This window comes from Sapajus apella, unplaced genomic scaffold, assembly GCF_009761245.1.
Source record: "Sapajus apella isolate SASKATOON/1434 unplaced genomic scaffold, GSC_monkey_1.0 scaffold22, whole genome shotgun sequence".
Lineage (NCBI taxonomy): Eukaryota > Metazoa > Chordata > Mammalia > Primates > Cebidae > Sapajus > Sapajus apella.
Window position 1 is genome coordinate 14,440,761 of NW_022436962.1, and position 23,181 is coordinate 14,463,941.

General features: G+C 40.2%; 1 protein-coding gene across 10 annotated transcripts in view; it reads left to right on the forward strand.

The window, feature by feature from the left end:
• The first annotated feature begins 3,152 nt into the window (after positions 1-3,152).
• RCOR3 (REST corepressor 3) overlaps positions 3,153-23,181 on the forward strand; it is a 62,813-nt gene continuing 42,784 nt past the window's right edge. For 4 of the 10 annotated variants that reach the window (XM_032289137.1, XM_032289135.1, XM_032289141.1 and 1 more), the window contains exons 1-6: positions 3,225-3,606; positions 3,989-4,045; positions 13,968-14,045; positions 16,938-16,990; positions 19,238-19,399; positions 21,917-22,041. In XM_032289137.1, the coding sequence (XP_032145028.1) occupies positions 3,438-3,606; positions 3,989-4,045; positions 13,968-14,045; positions 16,938-16,990; positions 19,238-19,399; positions 21,917-22,041 (644 nt within the window). In that variant the 5' untranslated portion in view covers positions 3,225-3,437. The other 6 variants (XM_032289136.1, XM_032289143.1, XM_032289142.1 and 3 more) reach the window with 4 other exon arrangements.

A 23,181-nucleotide genomic window follows, 5' to 3' on the forward strand; every position in this document is an offset into this window, starting at 1 on the left:
AGAGACGGGGTTTCACCGTGTTGACCAGGATGGTCTCGATCTCTTGACCTCGTGATCCACCCGCCTCGGCCTCCCAAAGTGCTGGGATTACAGGCTTGAGCCACCGCGCCCGGCCTACTTTTTTTTTAAACATAAAGTTGCAGCTTCAAACATCTATCTGATAAGTGGGGGGAAATGATACCAGTGAGGAAATAGCATTTGTACTTCAAGTTTTAAAATGTTAGACATATACATATTGTTGGCTATATCTCTGTAGTTACTTTAATTCAAGACACTTAGTCTCGTGTCTGTGTGTCTGTGTGTGTGTGTGTGTGTGTGTGTGTGTGTGTGCGCGCGCGCTCCTTTCCCATATGACTACTTTCCTGAAGTAGGCTTACATTTTTTGTTCCTATTTCCTTCCTTCACTTCTCAATCCACTGTAGCTTGGCTTTTTAGCCCATCGATCCCAATAAAATTGCTTTTACCAGAATCAGTCATGAACTCTTACTTGCGTAAGCATTTGAGTCTTAATCTCTGTTGGCCTGGTGACTCTGTTTCTCTTTGCATCTCTCTGTATTCCTGGTTTCTGTAAAGCACACTTTCCTAGTTCTCTTCCTATTTCTCAATTCCTTTCACCAATTTCTTTTCCTTTTAGACCCTTTAATGTTAGTGTTCCCCTCCTTCCCATTCTCAGCTCATTATATTTTTCATCTTGTATGTTCTCGTGTGATTTAGTTAGGTCTTGCTATGGTCTGAATGTGTATGTTCCCCCAAATTTCATATGTTGGAACTTAATACTCAATGTGATAGGCTTTTGGGAAATGATTAAGACATGAGTGGGGCTAGTGCCCTTATAAATGATGTTGAAGAGAACTGCCTTGACTCTTCTGCCTTGTGAGGATAAAGCAACAAGACAACATCTATGAAGCAGAGAACGTTAGTAAAGACGAGGTTTCACCATGTTGACCATGATGGTCTCGATCTCCAGACCTCGTGATCCACCCATCTGGGCCTCCCAAAAGCGTTGGGATTACAGGCATGACCCACCACGCCTGGCCATTAACTCACTCTTAAATAAGCGTTCTTCTTCTTATCCAGCTTGTTCTTTTCCTCTTTTTACCCATTACAGACAGGCATATTTCCAAGATTTCTCCTTATACCTTTTCTCTGTATATTAGTCCTTGTTAGCTATTGGGAAACATTTCACGGTCCATTATTATTCTTCAGACCAGGCCAGCTTCAGGTGCTTTCCTTTTCTTCAGGAACAAAACAGAAACCTGCTATACTTTCCTTTTCAGAAAGCGCCATACTGTCCCCTCACCCAGGTTCTTTTCCCAAAGGTGGAATGCAGTCTTCTCTGGTCTGGCCTATTTTGCTGTGCTCGAGTGGAATCTTCTCATTTTACTGGTTTTACTAATAAACAGAAATTACAAAGATCCCCAAATCTTCCTAATGTTTTGGTTCTTGATCTATATGCAGACTCCCTTCTGTAGGAAACTACATGGAGTGACACAAAGTTGTTAGAAAGCTGGCTGGCTAAGAGGCCTCAGAGTGAGTAGCATTCGAACAGGGTCTAGCTTTTTTGTTACAGGACCAAAGCAGCTGAATCATGTTCGTTAGAAGCTGCGGCATAAAAACCAACATACCAGTGTATTTAATTTGTGCTGAAAAATATGACTGTCAAGGAAAATGGCCATTCATTTCATTTGGCCAGGGCATTCTCTCCTTGTAGGAAAACCATATGGGAATAAAAAAAAAAATTCAGAACTGTATTTATTGAGTAAAGGAACAGAATAAAAAGTTCAGTTTTATGATTCAAATATTTAAAGGAATCATATTACGCTTTAATAGAGAAACTATCTCTACTACTAGAACCAGATAGTTTTGTCCACATACAGGAGACTTTTCATTTTAGAAATATTTATTTCCCAGGGTTTTTTCAGCTCAATTCCTGAGTTAGATATGTTATTTCTCCTAGTAAGGTTTGCTCTGGCCAGAGAGGTTCATTCCTGGTTTGATCCACTCTGCACTAATCTGTAATAGAATTGTTACAAGACAATCTTTATTTTCAAGTGTTTGGAGAGCATCTGTTGAACCCTAATACCACTCAGCATACACCTGCATACTAGACGCTCACAGTTAAGTCTTCACTTATTTCTACTTACTCGTGGGGGGGGAATGAGAAAAAAATCAAGTCATAAACAGCCCCCAATACCAGGCAGCCTGGCACGCAGCAGACGCCCTCAAATCTGGTGAAGGAATAAACGCAGTTCCCTACTCCTTTCGCCGAATGCAATTCAGAAAATCATTACAGAGCGCATCTTCTTCCAGGCTGGAAATGCTGCCAGAACACAGAACTCGCTTCACCTCCGCGGGGGGACTCCGCCCTCTCCCCGAGCGCTCCAAGCCGAGACCGCAGGTCTGCTAGAACTGAAAACGCGACTACCGAGCCAGGATTCATGTTCATCTTATTTCCCCACTCACAGCATTCACTCCCCAGCTATTAAAACAGGAAAAAAAAAAAAAAAAGGTGGGACTAAGAAGACAGTAGGGTTAGGACTGGGGAGAGAGGCTTCAGCAAAATACACTTGCTTCCCTCAGGCCCGGAAACTCATCCCCAGACTCTCCAGGGAATCAGGCCCCAGTTCAGCGATCCAGAAACAAAAATTGCAGCGTCAAGATCGTTAGGGCCGAGTCCACTTCTTTGGCCGGTTGGGCCTCAGAACCCCAAGGCCGCCCTGGTAGACTGCGCGACTACAAGGCGGGCCAAAACACGCCCCCAGCTTGAGGCTGCCGGCAGACAACTGGGAATTGAGCTGCAGCTGAGGAGGGCCGCGCTCCGACGCTCGCCGGCAGCCGTGTCCGCAGACTGGGTCCGCTCCCCCCCCGGTCTCGCGGTCGGGTCGCGACCGCCCTTTCTCACGATGACCGCGTTCCTTCCGCCCAGAGAGGGCAAAGAGTCCCGCTTCCTCGCGTGCACCTCCCGCCCGCGCTCCGGAGCGCCCCCTAGGAAGAAAGCTCGAGCGGCGGCCATGCATCGGCGGCGATTTTATTAGCGCTCGGTTGGGGTGGCCGGGCTGCAGGCGTGCGGGGTTTCCCCGCCCCTCCCCCCTTCCCCTCCTCCCCCAGGCGGCCGGAACCTCCCTGCGGAGCGGAGTGATACCGGCGGCGGCGTAGAGCGCGGCGCGGCCTAGAGGGGCGCCGGGGACTGCGCGGGGCGGGCGGCGGCGAAGGGAGGAGGGGAGAGAGGCGGGGCCGGGGCGGGTTGTTGTGAGGCGACTGCGCTACTGCCGGAGCGGGGCGGTTATGGCGGCTCCATATTAACAGCCTCCTCCTCCTCCTCCGCCGCCGCGTCTCCTCCTCCTCCTCCTTTCACTCCCGCCCGCGCTCTAAGCCATCTCCCCCTTCACCCTGACGCCTACCTCTTCCCCTCACCTTTCCCCCTCCCCTGTTCTACCATGCCCGGCATGATGGAGAAAGGGCCCGAGTTACTGGGGAAGAACCGATCGGCCAACGGCAGCGCCAAGAGCCCTGCGGGCGGCGGCGGCACCGGCGCCTCGTCCACCAACGGCGGGCTGCACTACTCGGAGCCCGAGAGCGGCTGCAGCAGCGACGACGAGCACGGTGGTAGCCTCGAACTCCTCCCCGCCAGCCCGCCTGCCCCCCTCCCTCCTCCCCTCCCCCAGCCCCCTCCCCTCGCCGCTCTACCGCCCTCCCTCCCCTCAGAGCCCGGGCGCTGCGGTAGCCTCGAACTCCCGGTGCAGTGCAGCAGCACCCCCGCGACCCCAGTCCCTCCGCCCTCGACCAATCCTCCGCCCTTGCCCCCCCCCCCGTTCCCCGCCCCCCATCCGCTTCCATCTCCCGGAGTGCCCCGAGTTAATATCTTCCCATCCACCCGCCGCTTCTTTCCTCTATCCAGCGATTTTTATTTTTTATTAAGTGTCTCTTCCTTTTTCTTTCTTTTCTTCTTTTTTATTATACATATATATTTTTTGGCATTGCTTTGCAGATGTTGGGATGAGAGTCGGAGCCGAATACCAAGCTCGGATCCCTGAATTTGACCCAGGTAGATGTATTTGCCTAAACAAAATCCCATCTCCCCTTTCCTGGGTTTGGTTTGGGGTGGACGGGCTAGGGGTCCGGACATAGGTCCGGGAGGGGATGCGGGGTTGGGCTGGGCAGGCATCCGCGGCGGGGAGGCTGTCAGGCTTGGCCGGGCTGTGACACTGGGCGTGTGGGCAGATGTGTGCATTGCAAGGTTAACATGGTTCCCTTCGGAGGCCACTTGCCCGCTGGTGGCATCGCCTTCCTGGCCCATGAGCTGGAGCAGGGTCGGGTGAGCAGAGGGAGACGGCCCTCGGCGGAGTCCCGGGTCCGAGGCCGCGGGCTGGGAGGAGCGGGCGTGCGGGCTGTGTGGACGAACCGTGCAAATGTCAGTTGCCACCTCGCCCGCCCCAGCGCCGAGGGCTGCGCTCTGCTGGCGGGCGGCGAAGGCTGGGGCGGCTGTCACCGGCCGGGGAATACGAGGGCGAGCCCAGCCGGCCCGCGCGCACCCAGGATTGTCTCTTTTCTTTCTTTTTGGCTAGGTGGTGTAGCTTTGGTCGCGGCAGCTCTGCGGAGTGCAGGAGCCGCGGAGAGAAATGGGTAGGGGAAGGGGGTGGGGAGACGCCAGCGGCTGGCACACCTCGCTCGCCAGCCAGCACTGGGAAGTTAGACCACAGGACAGTGGCTGCAGCTGCCAAGGAGACATTTTCTCCCCGAGCAGCCAGGTTCCAGCGTCCTCTGCCAACCCAGCTTGCGGGCTCCCTGTCTACTTTTCTCCAAACAGGCTCCCCAGCGGTCACGGGATTTCAGCCTGTGCGGGGATTGGGCGAGAGTTCCGCATATGGAGGCGCCCTTGCTGGAGCCTCTCGGAGTGGAGCGCGTTTCCTTCTCCCCACCCTGCCCCAGACCCTCCTCGGTTCAGGCTTTGGACGGATTTTGAAAGAGGCCCGCCTTTTCGTTTTCCTCCTAACAGTTCGTCAGTTTTTTCGCCCAGTGTCCGTTCATAATATTGTGTTTGTGTCAGACCTTGGATTTCTGTGTTAGATTGTTAATAGAGCTTACTTGTATTTTCTTGGGGAGAAACAGAATGTCTAATTATTAGGATACAGAGGCGTATTTTCTGTTCCCCTCCCCATTAGGACAATGCAAAATGATATTTACTAACCGTTTGGAGTTCAGCTAGAGCTCCTCCTATCCCAAGTGAGGAGGATAAAAAGTAATGAGTGTTAAAGTGATTGTCGGGACAGTCTCTTTTTTAATAGGTGAAAACAATGATACAAGAGTGTTCACTAGATTTGGGTTACTTTTTAAATGACTGGCTGTGAATACATTTTATTCAAAGACTGTGTATACTGATGGGCTTCAAATCATTTTAAATGTTTTATGAAACTAATTTTCTTTATTGTTGCTAGTAGGTAAATGGCACTTTCACACCACTCTGCTCTCTTTGGGTTCATTTGATATCCGGAAAGAGCACTCTGGCTTTGAGAGACTGAATTCAATTCCTAACTCCCCTCTTTGTGCTCTCAGCAAGTCACACGCTTTCCGTGAGCCTCAGTATTCCTAGCTTTTTTTTGACATGGAAGTCTCATTCTGTTGCCCAAGCTGGAGTGCAGTGGTGCGATCTTGGCTCACTGCAACCTCCACCTCCTGGGTTCAAGCGATTCTCATGCCTCAGCCTCCCGAGTAGCTGGGACTACTATAGGCACGCACCACCATGCCTGGCTAATTTTTGTGTTTTTAGTAGAGACAGGGTATCACTATATTGGCCAGGCTGGTCTCGAACTCCTGACCTTGTGATCTGCCCGCCTCGACCCCTTAGAAGTTCTGGGATTACAGGTGTGAGCCACCACGTCTGGCCTATAAAAACTAATTCATGGAATTCTTGCCAGAATTAAATGATGGGCATATGGCAGTTATTCTATAAAGATTAATATTTATAATTATGAAGAATTATTCAGGATATATTCATACCTTTCTGATTTGGGGCTTTCATTGGGAGTCTGTGCTTTTTTTTGGTGTTAATGGTTATTTCCAAATTAGACCTCAGCAGCTACAATTAATTTCTTAAGTTAATAAACATACCTATCTTTTTGCCCCAATGGGTATATTTCTGAGTCAGTATTTATTTCATAGACAACTATATACAGTTTGATTAGGGAGTCTTGTGTTTAAGAGCCAGACTTAATGCTGGAACAAACTTGTATGTGCCATAGCATTATATTGGAAAGCATGTTTTTGTTTCAGGATAAACTAAACACTGGAACAAATTTCAAAATTCTGAGAATAATTGCTTGAACATAATAATATTAAGGTGGTTTTACATGCCACTGTTTGGATTAACCAGCTTAATTGATGATAATATTTTGCTTATTTTGGACCCAAATAGAATATTTGAGAAGGAAAAAAAAAATCACTAAAATGTTACTATTTTTAAAGTCATATTTTCAATTTATTTACTCAGACTGTAAGTGGATTTTATTAGAATAAGGATAAACATCACATTCTTGAAGTTCACTTACTCATTTTCTGCTTAATAGTCTTCTCCCGAAGCATACCAAACACAAGGACACAATTAAAACTGGCTACCATTTGCAGTGAGCTGAGGTCATGCCACTGCACTCCAACGTGGTGACAGAGCAAGGCTCCGTCTCAAAAAAAACAAAACAAACAGAACTGCTACCATTTAAACTTAGGAGGGCTTTTTTATGCCTGGTAAAGGCTAATCTTAAAATCAAATGTAGATTATCAGTTATTGGGCATTTTTTACAGGGAAATACTGGGCCTCTGCCATTCAACTTTATACTGCTGACGTATTTTATTCTTATTATGGGTGTTGTGCTGTTGTGAAGTTTTACACATCAATGTAATTAAATGAGAATATAAACACATTGCCTTGGAAAAAATAATAGATGAAAAGTTTTTGTTGTTGTTGTTTTAAGACAGAGTCTTGCTCTGTCACCCAGGCTGGTGTGCAGTGGTTCTGTCTTGGCTCACTGCAACCTCCACCTCCTGGGTTCAAGCGATTCTACTGCCCCTGCCTCCTGAGTAGCTGGGACTACTGCCCGGCTAATTTTTTTTGTATTTTTGTAGAGAATGGGTTTCACCATGTTGGCCAGGCTAGTCTTGAGCTCCCAATCTCAAGAGATCCAAGTACCTTGGCCTCCCAAAGTGTTGGAATTACAGGCTTGAGCCACTGTGCCCAGCCAAAAAGATATTTATTAATTAATTATAGAAATTGAGAAATGATCAGCTCCTCTCTCTCCTGTTTCTCATTATCTTTGTCTCCTAAACCACTTAATCCATCTTTGGAGATTGTTGACCCATAGCTCTAGAAGTCATTTGGAAGAAAACTTCTTTGGGTGCTGAGATTGTAAAAATTTGCTGTGATCAGTATGTAGAAAAATTAAGAGGATTTTTTATGGAGGCTAGTTTTATTGGAAAAAGTGATAGTGATGATGATAAAAATTAATCAGGTAAAGAATTAATTGGCCAAGGGCCATTACTCGTGTATAATTCCAGAACTTTGGGAGGCCGAGGTGAGAGGATCACTTGAGCCCGGGAGTTTGAGACCAGCAGGGGCAAGATAGTAGGACCCCATCTCTACCAAAAAGTAAAAATTAGCCAAGTGTTGTGGCTTACCACGTCCGTACTTCCAGTTACTCAGAAGACTGAGTTGGGAGGATCGCTTGAATCCAGGAAGTTGAGGCTACAATAAGCTATGATGGCACCACTGTACTACAATCTGGGTGACAGAATGAGGCTCAGACTCAAAAAAAAAAAGAAAAGAATTATTTAAGCGATTATTTTAGGAAATATGAGAAGAATTGGGATTTATATTGGAATTATTGAAGTTAAGAGATTAGGGACGGTTTACCTTAATTATGGAACTTGTTAATACTGTCTTTACTAACTGGATTTCTGATTATTTTCTTTCCATTGTTCACTAGATCTTCCCAGCTTTTTTTTTTTTTTGGACGGAGTTTCGCTCTTGTTACCCAGGCTGGAGTGCAATGGTGCGATCTCGGCTCACCGCAACCTCCGCCTCCTGGGTTCAGACAATTCTCCTGCCTCAGCCTCCTGAGTAGCTGGGATTACAGGCACGCACCACCATGCCCAGCTAATTTTTTGTATTTTTAGTAGAGACGGGGTTTCACCATGTTGACCAGGATGGTCTCGATCCCTGGACCTCGTGATCCACCCGCCTCGGCCTCCCAAAGTGCTGGGATTACAGGCTTGCTTGAGCCACCGCGCCTGGCTATTCCTAGCTTTTATTTAGTGCCTGCTGACTGTACTTACATCACGAAGAATAGTTTTTGTGCATAGAGCCTAAGCTCTTTATCTTATGCCTTTAATCTAATATGGCATAATAACCTTGGGTGAACTACCTGACTTCTCTAGGCCTTAATTTTCTCATTTGAAAATGGGTGATGATGTTAACACAAGATTAAGGGAAAATTAATGTATATAAAGCAGTGGTTTTCAAAATATTTTACTTATCCATGAAATCATTTTGAACAAAAATTCTCTCATATTTTTAGTTATCTATTATTTGTCACTGAGTTTAAATAGGTGGAAAATATAATCTGTAGTGTAAAAACTACAGATTTTGATAAAAAAGTTTTATATCTTTATTTTAATGTATCCAATTAAATATAAATACAGCGATACAATAGTACTGTTTTGTAAAATATTAGACAAGCTTCTAACATTCTGAAAGTTTATGTTGTTCCTTTTTGTCTTGAAGTCATTTCCATGCATTTTCCCCACAGAATTTTATCTTATATAGTATTGTTTTTGTGTTTTATTGGGCTGGGTGCAGTGGCTCACACCTGTAATCCCAGCACTTTGGGAGGCCAAGGAGCTGGATTACCTGAGGTCAGGAGTTTAAGACCAGCCTGGCCATTATGGCAAAACCCCATCTCTACAAAAAATACAAAAAAAAATTAGCTGGACATGGTGGCAGGCACCTGTAATCCCCGTTACTTCAGAGGCTGAGGCAAGGGAATTGCTTGGACCCAGAAGAAGAGGGTGCAGTGAGCTGAGATAGCACCATTGCACTCCAGCCTGGGTGACAGAGAGACACTGTCTCAAATAAATAAACAAACAATAAATAAATGTGCTTTATTGATCACCTGTGAATGTAAGGTTCTGAGTGTTAAATCCCTTGTGGCTTGAGTTACTATAATTAATGCATAATTGATTAAAACTCTAGTAATTATGGTGCCTTGGGTAAAGGAGGGTTTTGCTGGCACCCTATTTGAAACTCTGGAGGGTTTAAAATTTTGGGCCATGTACTCTTGTAAGATTTGGAATATGTGAGAGATGGTGCCCTTTAATTTTTTTTAAGTGAGAGAAGGGCATTTGTGAAGAGGGATGATGGAAGTAGAATGAGTCTAACCTCTTATCGTTTGACCACAGGTGAGTTTTCAGGCAGATTGTCTTGGGAAAGAGAACATAGTGGAGTTAAAGTTCTGAAAATTGATTCTCTTAAAACTTACTCATGCTCATGTACCCCAGGAAAGTCTTTGTTTACCCCAGTTTGAAGTTGGTATATATTAATTTAGAATCTAGTATATAAATAGTAAGATGTTAAAATGTATTCAGTACATTTTAATAGTCTCAATGTTTATTTATGTAGTATATTTGTTCCATGATCTTCATCAAAGTCCTATTTTTAATGTCTTAGAGGAAATCTAAAAAGTAATAGATTTTTATTGATGTGGAAATCCTAGTTTATCAAATTATATTTTCATTTCCTAGTTGTTGGTTTTCTCCAGTAGTCTTATAAATATAAGACTCCAGTTAAAAGGTATAAATAATTTCAAAGGGATTAACCTTTAAATGTTTTATCTAAAATTTAAAACAACTGATTTTTCTTTTTTTTTTTTGCAATGGAATTTCCCTCTTGTTGCCCAGGCTGGAGTGTAATGACTCGATCTTAGCTTACCACAGCGATTCTCCTGCCTCAGCCTGCCATGTGACTGGGATTACAGGCATGTGCCACCACACCCAGCTAATTTTTAAATTATTAGTAGAGATGGGGGTTCTCCATGTTGGTCAGGTTGATCTCGAACTCTTGACCTCAGGTGATCACCTGCCTCCCAAACTGCTGGGATTACAGGTATGAGCCATGGCACCTGGCCACAATGGATTTTTCAACAATTTTATTTTCAGAACTGACATGCTACTATTAGTCTTATAAAATTATGGTAGCTTGCTGTCTAGGTTTTGGTTTGTTTTTTAATCTATTCAGAAGCTAAGGTACTTCTAAGGCATGGTTTTGTTGGTGAGTCAGATTCGAGTATCAGTATTGTTAATAAATATCAGATAGTTTTGAGGTATAATCTTAAATATTGTTACAGAAAAAAACAAAATCAATATGGGGTTAGTGTCTTAACGTTATAATTCATTCTGACTTTTACAGTGAAAAAGGTAAAACTTTATTGGACATAAAGCATCCTAAGAGGTATATAAATTATTTTTAATAGCACATGTTACTTTCTCCTATTTTATAGGAGAGGAATCAGTCTGAATTGTCAGAAAAACAAAGGTCATTATAGCTATTCAATTTCATTTTCAAGGGGTTGGTTAGAGAGGACATCAGCCATTTTTGAGGTATACCCCCTTGAGATTTTATTCATTTGCTTTTTAGTTGATAAGGTGAGAAGAAGCCTTTTTAGGATAAAGAAGGAAGGAACTTAAGAAAGAACTGTCTTCAATAAGCATATATTAGTAATAATAATTGTCTTATGTAATGCTTAGCATATGCCAGGTACTTAATTAATTAATTTTTTTTTTTTTTTTTAATTAATGAAATTTTTGAGCAACTCTGTCAGGTAGTTACTCTCATCATCCATATTTTTACAGATAAGGAAAACTGAGGTTTGGATAGATTAAATAGATTTACCCAAGGTAACACAGCTACCAAGTAGCAGGGCTGGCATTCAGACTCTGGGAGTTAGGCTTTATAGTTCACACTGTTAACCATTTGCACTAAAATATCCCTCATTTCTTGTGTCAGTCATCTCTTGGACCTAGCTGACACATATGTAATTGAAAATAGTGGAATCCATTTCAGAGTTAGGGAAGGAACATTGTGAAATGCCTAATTAGGCATTCTCTGTTATCAGACCGATTACTGTATGCCTGCCACCCCTCTGTCCTCTACCCGCTCACCCGTGTTAGAAGAGCTGTTCCCGCAGCTTGGATGCCAGTTTCTGTCAGATCAGATCCTCAATTACAATGCTAACAATTTTTTTTTTGAAACTTACTTATTTATTAAGACAGGGTGTTGCTCTGTTACCTAGGCTGGAGTACAGTGGTGTGGTCACAGCTTGCTGCAGCCTTGAACTCTTGGGCTCAAGCAATCCTTCCACATTACCTTCATGAGTAGCTGGGACTACAGGTGCACACCACCACATCCAGCTAATTTTTGTATTTTTAATAGAGACAAGGTCTTACTATGTTGCCCAGGCTAGTCTCGAACTACTGGGCTCAAGCCATCCACCTTCCTTGGCTTCCCAAAGTGCTGGGATTATAGATATGAGCCACTGCACCCAGCCTGTGTCTGTTATTTTTTTATGGAGGAAGAAAAAAAAGTTTAATATCTATTTAAGAAGGGACATTTAATGAAGTCATTTTAATTCAGACTTTCTGTAAGGCAAAAAATGAGATACAGGGAAATTATGTTTAAATATTTAGCATGATATGCCATTAAGACTTGAGACTTAATGGAAAACTTTCTTTGTTGCATTTCCTGTTCTGTTAAGTAGGATTTAAGTGATCTTACTGTCGCAATTGCATCATGCAAAATAAGTCAGTTCCATGTTAAAGGATTGACGTTTAGGATAGTCACTTTGTATAACAAAGTCAATTTTATGAATTGAGTAAAGGCTTCTGACCAACTTAAATAGGATTTTTGTTTTATTACCATTGAGTGGTTGCCTATTTTGTGTTTATGTTTTTATTTTATAGGGTTAAAACTTAAATATGTATCTTAATATTAAAGTTTTAAAATGATATCTCAAAGTTTATTTTCATTGAACATAAATTTTACATAATGAACCTTAACTTGTATATTTTCCTAAACTCTCAGCTCATGCTTTTGTGTCCTCTTTTATTAAAGATATGACAAAATACTTGATTTTGCAGTACCTTAAATGAAATTATAAAAAAAAAATATGACAAGATACAGAAGGCTTTCTAATACTTTGGTAGTGTTTCTTCTTTCATTTCTCTTAAATTTCCTTGTAACATACATAGATTTTAAAAATAAATTTAGTTTTCTGTTTTACTAGCAATGTATGATTCTTTAAAATTTATTGATAGTAGTAATGTATGATGCTTCTCTAAAAATAAAAATATTGAATGATACTAAATTATTGCCTGGTAGATAACTTCTCTAGATGGAGGTTATAATAGTAGTTCTCTTACCCCTAGAAATGAGTGTTCTTTTATTCCAAGTATCTTATAACTTTATAAAAGATTACAGTGTAACCTCAGAATTATTTTAATATTTTGTGTGAGTAATTTTGGAATTTTGGCTCTTAGTGGTAGGTATTACTACTACATAGAAGTCATTTATGATGTATTCCAAGAAAAGTCTTCTTAAAACACGTGGCAGCAATGCTTCATTTGTTGATAGTTTTAACGAATTAGATACAACTAAGAATTAGATAGACCAGAAAAATGTCACTGAATTATTAAAATAAAAGAATCTACAGGCATGTAACTTGGCTCTGACATGGCTGTCTCAGGCCTTCATTCATGCTGTTGATTCTTTTTTTTTTTTTTTTTTTTTTTGAGACGGAGTTTTGCTCTTGTTACCCAGGCTGGAGTGCAATGGCACGATCTCGGCTCACCGCAACCTCCGCCTCCTGGGTTCAGGCAATTCTCCTGCCTCAGCCTCCTGAGTAGCTGGGATTACAGGCGTGTGCCGCCAGGCCTGGCTAATTTTTGTATTTTTAATAGAGACAAGGTTTCACCATGTTGGCTAGGCTGGTCTTGAACTCCTGACCTCATGTGATCTGCCTGCCTCGGCCTTCCAAAGTGCTAGGATTACAGGCTTGAGCCACTGCACCTAGGCTTTTTTATGTTTTTATCTTGACTTCTAATATAGAGTATATAGTTTATAAATATAAAATGTAATAAAGGAACTTAAGTTTAAAAGTGAATAGCTGGCAGACTCTTAGCAACAAATACAATTAAGTAAAAAGCAGGCAGAAGGCTGGGTGAGGTGGCTCATGCCTGTAATCCCAGCACTTTGGGAAGCCAAGGTGGGCAGATCACAAGGTCAGGAGTTCAAGATCAGCCTTGCCAATATGGTGAAACCCCGTCTCTACTAAGAATACAAAATTAGCCAAATGTGGTGGCAGGCATCTGTAGTCCCAGATACACTGGAGGCTGAGGAAGGAGAATCGCTTGAACGCGGGAGGTGGAAGTTGTGGTGAGCTGAGATTGCGCCACTTCATTCTAGCCTGAGCGACAAGAGTGAGACTCCATCTCCAAAAAAAAAAAAAGCAGACATAAGTGTTTGAAAATTACAGCTATTTTGGCCCATTTAGATATGGGGCAAAACAGACCCCGAGGCATTCTCTCTGGCTTAAAAGTCTTGAAGTTTTAATAATGATCCCTAAGTAATGTATGGAAGGTTAAATCAGATTTATTACCCTCGGTCAAGTAGAGCTGTGTAATGTACTGAAGAAAATCTTTTTTAGTTTAAAAGGGATAAACCGGCATTTGCAAAATTTCCTTAATTTTTGTAAACAAGACACTTACTATATGTAATGTAAATCTGTTTTCCTTCTCTATGTTTTCCTATATTTTCTTTCTTTGTCCTCCTTTGCATGTACTGTACTGAAATAGAAATAAAGCTTAGTTTATACTTACTTTCAATATAAATAAAATCCATCATATTCAAAGTAATTAATTTTTTTCCCCAGGTGCTACAAAGTACACAGATAAAGACAATGGAGGGATGCTTGTATGGTCTCCATATCACAGTATCCCAGATGCCAAATGTAAGTTTTCTGAAATTGAATGTTACTGTCAGCAGGGGTTTATCAGCCAATTCAACATGTGACTTATATTTGTTTTTGGGCTTTTTGGATTCTCATAAGAAAACAGTTTTGTCTTTGTTTTATTTATTTATTTATTTATTTATTTATTTTTTAATGGAGGTTGTTATATTAGAATGTTTTTCCTTTTGAAAGATAGTGGGTTGATCATTCCAATTTGTGTCAGGCCCATGAAGAATGAAAAGACCTAGGATCTGATGGCATTGCTGCTTAAATCCTCAAGCTGGGGAGGGAGTTACTATGTAGACATCTGCACAGGCTTTTCCTCAGTATATGGAGCTGTAAAGACATGCCTTCAAACTTCAAAGAGCCCACTATCATTACCATTTTAAAGAGGAAAGGGGAAAGAACTGACTTCAGCAGCCATCAGGTCATCTTTGTGCTCTCCATTTCTGGACGGAGACCTTCTGGATCATTGACCATGCACTTCTTGAATCATGGTGTGGCTTTAGACTTCAATGTGATGTAGCGGACCTGATCCTTTGCGGCACGTCAGATATAGGATACGTGCAGGTAACAACACTAAGATCCCCGCCCCTCCATTCAGTTATCATTGAGTTTATTAAATAACAACCACAACAACAATGATGACACTGAACAGTTAATTCTAGCAGCTATAAGATAAGCTTGTCTTTCTAGAATATTTATTAACATCTTAAAGATGTCTATGATTTATTTCGTCCCTTGAAAATTAATGATATCCTGTCGTGTGTATTAAGTCAAATCATGCTTATTGATGCAGTAAGAGAGCTAAAAATTGAAAACTGAGTATGTTTCTGCATATTTAATAAATCTTTCTATTTAAGAGCTATAGAACATCAGTAAAAGGTCTAGCTGCTAGTCTAGAAATTGTGTGCCCCTGAAGCATTCCTAACAGAAAACATGAAATTACTCACATGGCCTGGGACTGTTTAATGAGGACCTGAAAGAGACTATTGGTTTTCCAGGTTCAATCCTCATTACAAACAAACGTTTTCATTTACAAACTGAGTATCAGGGTATTATTGAATTTTGCTGATTTAATTCTGTTTAGTGCAATGGTTCATTTCTTAGCAAAGTGGAAAACAAAATTTAGCCAGCGTGTCCTGGTAGTGTAGTGTTCATGTGGAATGTCTATATGAAGGTCTAGGGCGATAGTTTTCAACCCTTGCTGTGCTTTGGAGTCACTTGGGGAGTTTTTAATTTTTATTTTGTAAGTACTTATGTCTAGTGTCTTTCTCAGACCAATTAAGTCATAGACTTCAAGGGTGGAGTCTAACTTTTTAAAAGCTCCCACACTGATTGTAATGAATAGCCAGGGTTGGGAACCACAGGTCAGTTGATACTGTTGATATTGTTCAGCATATATTTAGACCTGTCATGTATTTAAGTGCTTTGGGATCTAAACAAAACATAAGATTTGGATTTTCTACACAAAAAGCTTACCCTTTGGGGGGAGCTTTGATAGCATACATTTAAAAATTTTATTCTAATTGCTAATTCAATTGGCTATTGTTATAATAGCATATTCATGTATTAGACTGTACTGACCAATAATTGCAGCAAATACTTACACAATTCTTAAAATGTACCAAGTGCTGTTTTTTTTTATTAACGTATTTAATCGTTGGAGGGAGATACTATTTTTAACAGCAATTTAGAGTGAGGAAACTGAGGTCCAAAAGGTCAAAAGTTACTTGGTCAAAGTCAAAAAGCTAGCAATAAGCTGATAATTAAACCCAGGGAGTCTAGCTGTTCCAGGATCAGGATTCTTAACCACTCCTTCTCAAAAATATTTACAAAAAATTAATTTATACACTCACACATATAAAAATTAATTAGAATCAAGGAAGAGTGATTATATGGAGTTCGCATAAAACTGAGTTCTGGTGAATGTGGCAGACTTCTCAGCGGTGAGGCATTGAAATTATAGCCAGTTTATCATCATTGAAACTGCTTATCCAAATAACTGTGGCTTAATTACATGTGGAAGATAAATGAAAACACGCTTTGTATAACTAGCAGAAAGAACTGAAGAAAATTTAGGAGTACTGAAGCATACTTAAATGTGTCATTATTATGTATAGCTGGCGAAACTATGGATGAACTATTTTTTTTTTTTTTTTTTTGAGACAGAGTATTGCGCTGTCTCCCAGGCTGGAGTGCAGTGGCGCAAACTCGGCTCACTGCATCCTCTGCCTCTTAGGTTCAAGGGATTATCCTGCTTCGGTGTCCTGAGTAGCTAGGATTATAGGCACTTGCCACTGTGCCCAGCTAATTTTTGTATTTTTTAGTAGAGACAGGGTTTCGCCATGTTGGCCAGGCTGGTCTTGAACTCCTGACCTCATGATTTGCCCACCTTGGCCTCCCAAAGTTCTGGGATTACAGGCGTGAGCCACCACACATGGCCAGATAAACCGTCGTTTATACATCTTTAAAAAATGGAATGGGAAAGGCTTTGGAACAACTGTGAATATGTGAAAGGGTCTTAAAACAGCTAAGTCTCTTCAAATAAAGACCGGAACAGAAAAGCTACCTTAATATTTTATACAATAATTAGATCTATTGGCTACCCACAGATTGGTCTTTTTCTCCATGCAAAAATATAGTAATGTCTGAATTTAGTAAGTATAATGTTCAGTCATAGAGATAAGTTATACTAAATAAAATTTTAAACCAGGTGAGCATCTAATCTTGCTATTATGTCTTTTTTTGTAACGTTTCATGGGAGGTACCTTTGGCTATTTTTTTACCCTGCAATATAAGTTATTTTATTTTGCTTGTTAAGAACAAAAGTAGACCGAGGTAAAGGAAGTAAATGAGAATAATTAATTATATAACATTATTTCATTACAGTGGATGAATACATTGCAATTGCAAAGGAGAAGCACGGCTACAATGTGGAGCAGGTATGTAGAGAAACACTTCAATGGGAAGTCTTGTCTCAATATTTACCAAATCCAGAGTATCTGATGATCGTTTCTGTCCTAAGAGAGTGTGTAAACTTGACCAGCTATTTTTTTTTTTTTTGAGACGGAGTTTCACTCTTGTTACCCAGGCTGGAGTGCAATGGCGTGATCTCGGCTCACCACAACCTCCGCCTCCTGGGTTCAGGCAATTCTCCTGCCTCAGCCTCCCGAGTAGCCGGGACTACAGGCACGCGCTACCATGCCCAGCTAATTTTTTGTATTTTTAGTAGAGACGAGGTTTCACCATGTTGACCCCAGGATGGTCTCGATCTCTTGACCTCGTGATCCACCCGCCTCGGCCTCCCAAAGTGCTGGGATTACAGGCGTGAGCCACCGCACCCAGCAAGAGTTTGCTTTTATAAAAATTATTTATCTCAAGGGCTTAAATATTTCTCTGAATACATCTGTTTCTTATTCTACTTTGAGTTCTGAAAGTTTCTGGAAGCTTTTAGTATTCCTCTGGCAAATGCTTACCAAAATGAAAAGTTAAGGTTTTGGTGTATTTTGGAGTAAATGTACATAGGCATAACTTTAAAACAAATCTTTTATTTATAAAAAATTTTAATGATACAGATAATTCTCTTGACTTTTTGTTCTACAGGATCTAAAAGTTAAACTTTACATTTAATGGAATATTTAAGACTTAAATTTTGAATGAAATCACGAAAGGCTCTTTTTGTTAGATAACTTTAAAAGGATGTATCTATATATGATATATCTGTCTCTATGTAGAGAGTTAAGTCTCTTCAAATAAAAATTGTAACAAAATCAAGAAATTATCTTAATATTTTACACTATAATTAGATCTATTGGCTACCCACAGATTAATCTTTTTCTGCATACAAAATATAGTAATGTCATTGAATTTAGTAAATGTAACATTGTCATGGAGATGAGTTATATTAAATATACTATAATGTGTTTATATAATATATATTATGTAATATACTGTATTATATATTGTATAATATACTATATATAGAGAGACAAATACATGGTTCATTATCCCTAGTAATGAGGGAATGAAAAATATGGAATAATGAAATGAAAGAGATCTTACATCTGATTTCAAGTAAGTATTTCAACCTATCAGAATTAATAGTAAAATAGGTAGAGTTGTTTTAAGATAAGTAAGAAAGGTAAATTATCTGTAACCTGGGTTATCAAGAGCTAACTTTATGGTTCAGTTACATGGTAAAGGAATATTTTTGTGAAATTGAGATGTTTATTTTATCTGTATCTTATCTAAATGTAATTAACTTTTTTGTGGGTTTTGAAGCCTTTGAGTGCATATTTTGTTTTTAAGCCTTGCCTTTCTGTTTAATATTTGAGAAAGTTAATCCTTTAAAATATGACTACATATATTCATTTTTCTGTGTATTTTAAAGGATGTTATCAAAGTATAGAAATGATCAAACTCACTATTTTTAAAGTTGCTATATCTCTTCTTAGAAAATACAAGTTTATCCCCTAAATGATGCTTAATACCCTACAATAAAGAGAAAGGCCTACTACTTACAATAGAAGGGAAAGTTATGGAAATTTTGGAAATTGTCCATCTCAGTCTTTGTTATGACTTGGTAATCGAGTCATTGCAGTTATTTATATGCCTCCTAATAAATCTGTTTATATGTTCTGATAATAATTTAAATGTGGTAAAAAAAAAAATTGTTAAAGTTGCATTGGAGGTGCTTTTACTTCTTGGACCTGGTTAACTTGTGATATACTTGTAAAAGATTAAAACATAAATCTCTCTCTTCTAAGCCCCAACTGAGCATTTCTAGCTTTGTGGCATAACTGATCATTTCATTCAAGCATGGATTTACTGGACATTTTCCTGTTAGCATATTTTTTTCCTACATATTGACAAAATTTAAAATGTGGGTTAAACTCTTGGTATGAACCTACAAGTCTGCTTTGTAGTCACTGTCCTCAGCTCACTGTTTTTCCTAGATTCTGCAGCAAATATGGTATGTAAGAACATTCACTGTTCTGAGGCCCTGATTTAAAAGAAATAAATAAATGAGGTCTGCTACCTGGGCGCCCCTGATTTAAAGTCCCAAACTGTGAGTCTATCTTTAGTTGAAGTCATAGGCTTAAGATTTTAATCTAACTTGTGTTTAACTTTCTTAAGTGTGATGGAACATAAATCCATTAAAACCAAAGGGGAATGATTTCTCTTCAAAGGCACTTGGCATGTTGTTCTGGCATAAACATAACATTGAGAAGTCCCTTGCTGATCTCCCTAATTTCACTCCCTTTCCGGATGAGTGGACAGTGGAAGATAAAGTCCTATTTGAACAAGCCTTTAGTTTTCATGGAAAGAGCTTTCACAGGATTCAGCAAATGGTATGGTAATTTTAATCTTATTGTGGTTCATATGTGAACAATATCTTAAGTTACTATTGAACACTTCCTAATTATTAAATAGAAACCATTTGGCTGGGCACGGTGGCTCATGCCTGTAATCCCAGCACTTCGGGAGGTTGAGGTGGGTGGATCACGAGGTCAGGAGTTTTGAGACCAGCCTCCTGACCAACATGGTGAAACCCTGTCTCTATCTTAAAAAAAGAAAGTTCTTCAATTTTATTTTTAAAACTATTTGGAAATAGATATATTTGTATACAGTCCTATTTACTGCAACCACTCTTACATGACAGTTATGTGCTACTGCATTATAGTAAATTAATTTTCATTTTGACTTAAATAACATGTAGTAATATACATGTAATAGAGTTATTACATACGTTTATTGTTCCAGGAAAAAATAATTTCAACTTTATTTTTAAATGTTTTGCTCTTTACATGAGGATTTTTTCCAATTTATATATTTTTGGATATGAAAGCCCCTTTTTAAAAATTCCATATTATTTCAGTATTGTCCAGATGGTGCTGCTGGTTTTTTCTTTTCTTTTTTTTTTTTTAAAGGATAGAAACTGCTCTGTATTTCTAGTTCCTACATTTTTAGTATTGGGTCAAAATAATATAAATCTGAGAAGTTGCTGCATTAAACTATTTTAACCTAAGTAGATGAAAATTAGATAAAGTTTGCAAACATATGTAGGTGTCTTCCATAATGAAAGAACATTTTTGGTGGGGAAGTTGCGTCCTTGTTTGTCACTGTCACATGATTATTAGTCATTTTAATAATCAGAGACTTTAGGCCGGGCACAGTGGCTCAAGCCTGTAATCCCAGCACTTTGGGAGGCTGAGGTGGGTGGATCACAAGGTCAAGAGATGGAGACCATCCTGGCCAACATGGTGAAACCCTGTCTCCACTAAAAATACAAAAATTAGCTGGGTGTGGTAGCGTGCGCCTGTAGTCCCAGCTATTCGGGAGGCTGAGGCAGGAGAATTGCTTGAACCGGGGAGGCAGAGGTTGCAGTGAGCCGAGATTGTGCCACTGTGCTCCAGCCTGGCGCCTGGCAACAGAGTGAGACTCCGTCTCAAAAAAAAAAAAAAAAAATCAGAGACTCTATTTGATAGCCAAAGCCTGTTTGCATTATTTACCATTTTAAGACCTGGATTTAAAAGAAAATGATTCAAAAACCTTCATTGTTAAGAACTGAATAGCTTTGGCTGGGCACAGTGGCTTAGCCTGTAATCCCAGCACTTTGGGAGGCCAAGGCGGGCAGATCATGAAGTCAGGAGATAAGAGACCATCCTGGCCAACATGGTGAAACCCCATCTCACTAAAAATATACAAATTAGCTGGATGTGGTGGCGTGTGCCTATAATCCCAGTAACTCAGGAGGTTGAGGCAGGAGAATTGCTTGAACCAGGGAGTTGGAGGTTACAGTGAGCCAAGATGGCGCCACTGCATTCCAGCCTGGTGACAGAGTAAGACTTTGTCTGGAGAAAAAAAAAAAAAAAAAAAATGAATAGCTTTTCTTTATAACATCTTGCTAAATGAAAGAAGCAAGACACAAAAGGTTACATATTATATGATTCCCTTTTTTTTTTTTTTTTTTTTTTTTTTTGAGACGGAGTTTCGCTCTTGTTACCCAGGCTGGAGTGCAATGGCACGATGTCTGCTTACTGTAACCTCCACCTCCTGGGTTCAAGCAGTTCTCCTGCCTCAGCCTCCCGAGTAGCTGGGACTACAGGCAACCCCACCATGCCCAGCTAATTTTTGCATTTTTAGTAGAGACAGGGTTTCACCATGTTGACCAGGATGGTCTTGATCTCTTGAACTAGTGATCCACCTGCCTCGGCCTCCCAAAGTGCTGGGATTATAGGCGTGAGCCACCGTGCCCGGCCATATATGATTCCTTTTATGTGAAATGTCCAGAGTAGGCAAATCCATAGAGACAGAAAGTAGATTAGTGGTTGCTAGGGACTGGTGGAGGCGGAAAATAGGGAATGACTGCTAACAGGTACAGGATTTCTTTTTGAGAATATGAAAATGTTCTGGAATTAGATAGAGGTGGTGATTGTACAAGTTAGTGAATTCGTCAAAACCACTAAGTTATATACACTTAAAATAGTGAAGTTTATTTTATGTGAATTATATCTTAAAAAAAAAAAGTCCAGTTTACAGAGGAGAAAAAAGTAATTGAATAGCTCTTTTAGGAAAGCATATATTGAATACTGAATCGCTGTGCTGGGGACTTCTGGGGACATTCTCACCAAGTTAGTTTGACCTCTTTCCCTCCTGTCCTGGAACAAATAGGAATGAATATTCATTTACAAATGTCAGTGAAACTGATATGGGATACTGACTGTAACAGTACTTTTTAGCTCAATAATTCATAAAAGGTACCCATGAAATATTTTTTATTTATGCCTTTATTAATAAAGAATATCATTAAAAAATTCATTTTGTTTGAGTTAAACTTGCTGATATTAACATGATATTTTTTTAAGCTTCCAGATAAGACAATTGCAAGCCTTGTAAAATATTACTATTCCTGGAAAAAAACTCGCTCTCGGACAAGTTTGATGGATCGCCAGGCTCGTAAACTAGCTAATAGACACAATCAGGGTGACAGGTATGTTGGTTATCTTTATATAGTTATATTGTTAGGGACACTACATTTGATTGCTTACATTTCCTAAGACAGAAAAGTTAGCATAACACACTGTAAGTATTCCGTATTCTTACATTCATGTTTCTGCTCTGACAAGAAGAGCCAAGTGGTTAAAGTTTTAATATGAAGAGCTCTTTCACCTCTTTTCATTTTAATCACAGATGCTTCCTTTTAGTATTGATATATTCAATACACATATTTAGAATGTATTAAGGAATATATTCTGGCTGGGGTGTGGTGGCTCACACCTGTAATCCCAGCACTTGGGAGGCCAAGGCAGGCAGATCACGAGGCCAGGAGTTCAAGACCAGTCTGGCCAACATAGTGAAACCCTGTCTCTATTAAAAGCACAAAAAATTAGCTGGGTGTGGTGGTTTGCACCTGTAATCCCAGCTACTTGGGAGGCTGAGGAAGGAGAATTGTGTGAACCCAGGAGGCAGAGGTTGCAGTGAGCTGAGATTGTGCCATTGTACTCTCATCCAGGTAACACTGCCAAGATTCCATCTCAAAAAGAAAGTATATATTCTGTGAAAGAAGCTTTTTTTTATAATTACCTGAGTAACTGTGATCCTTATTATTGAGGCTAAATCTTTTGATAGTATAAAATTATTTTGTTTCATTTTTGTCTGTCTTCATTCTCCAATTGGAGGACTGAAATTTAAGTATTAAATTGTATGTGTTACCATTTCCCAAGTGATATTTCTTTTTAAATCCCTTTCTCATTGGGTCTCTGTTTTTGACCTAGAAGTGTTTGCTAAAAAGATACTGCGTACCCAATGAGATAAGTGTTTCTGAATACTGCAGAAATGTTAATTAAAAGCTCATCTTCCCAAGTACAACTCTTATTCTGTTAAATAATATTTAGTGAAATTACTAAGATATATTACAGTTTGATAAGAACACTAGAATATGGCCAGGCGCGGTGGCTCAAGCCTGTAATCCCAGCACTTTGGGAGGCCGAGGCGGGTGGATCACGAGGTCAAGAGATCGAGACCATCCTGGTCAACATGGTGAAACCCCGTCTCTACTAAAAATACAAAAAATTAGCTGGGCATGGTGGTGCGTGCCTGTAATCCCAGCTACTCAGGAAGCTGAGGCAGG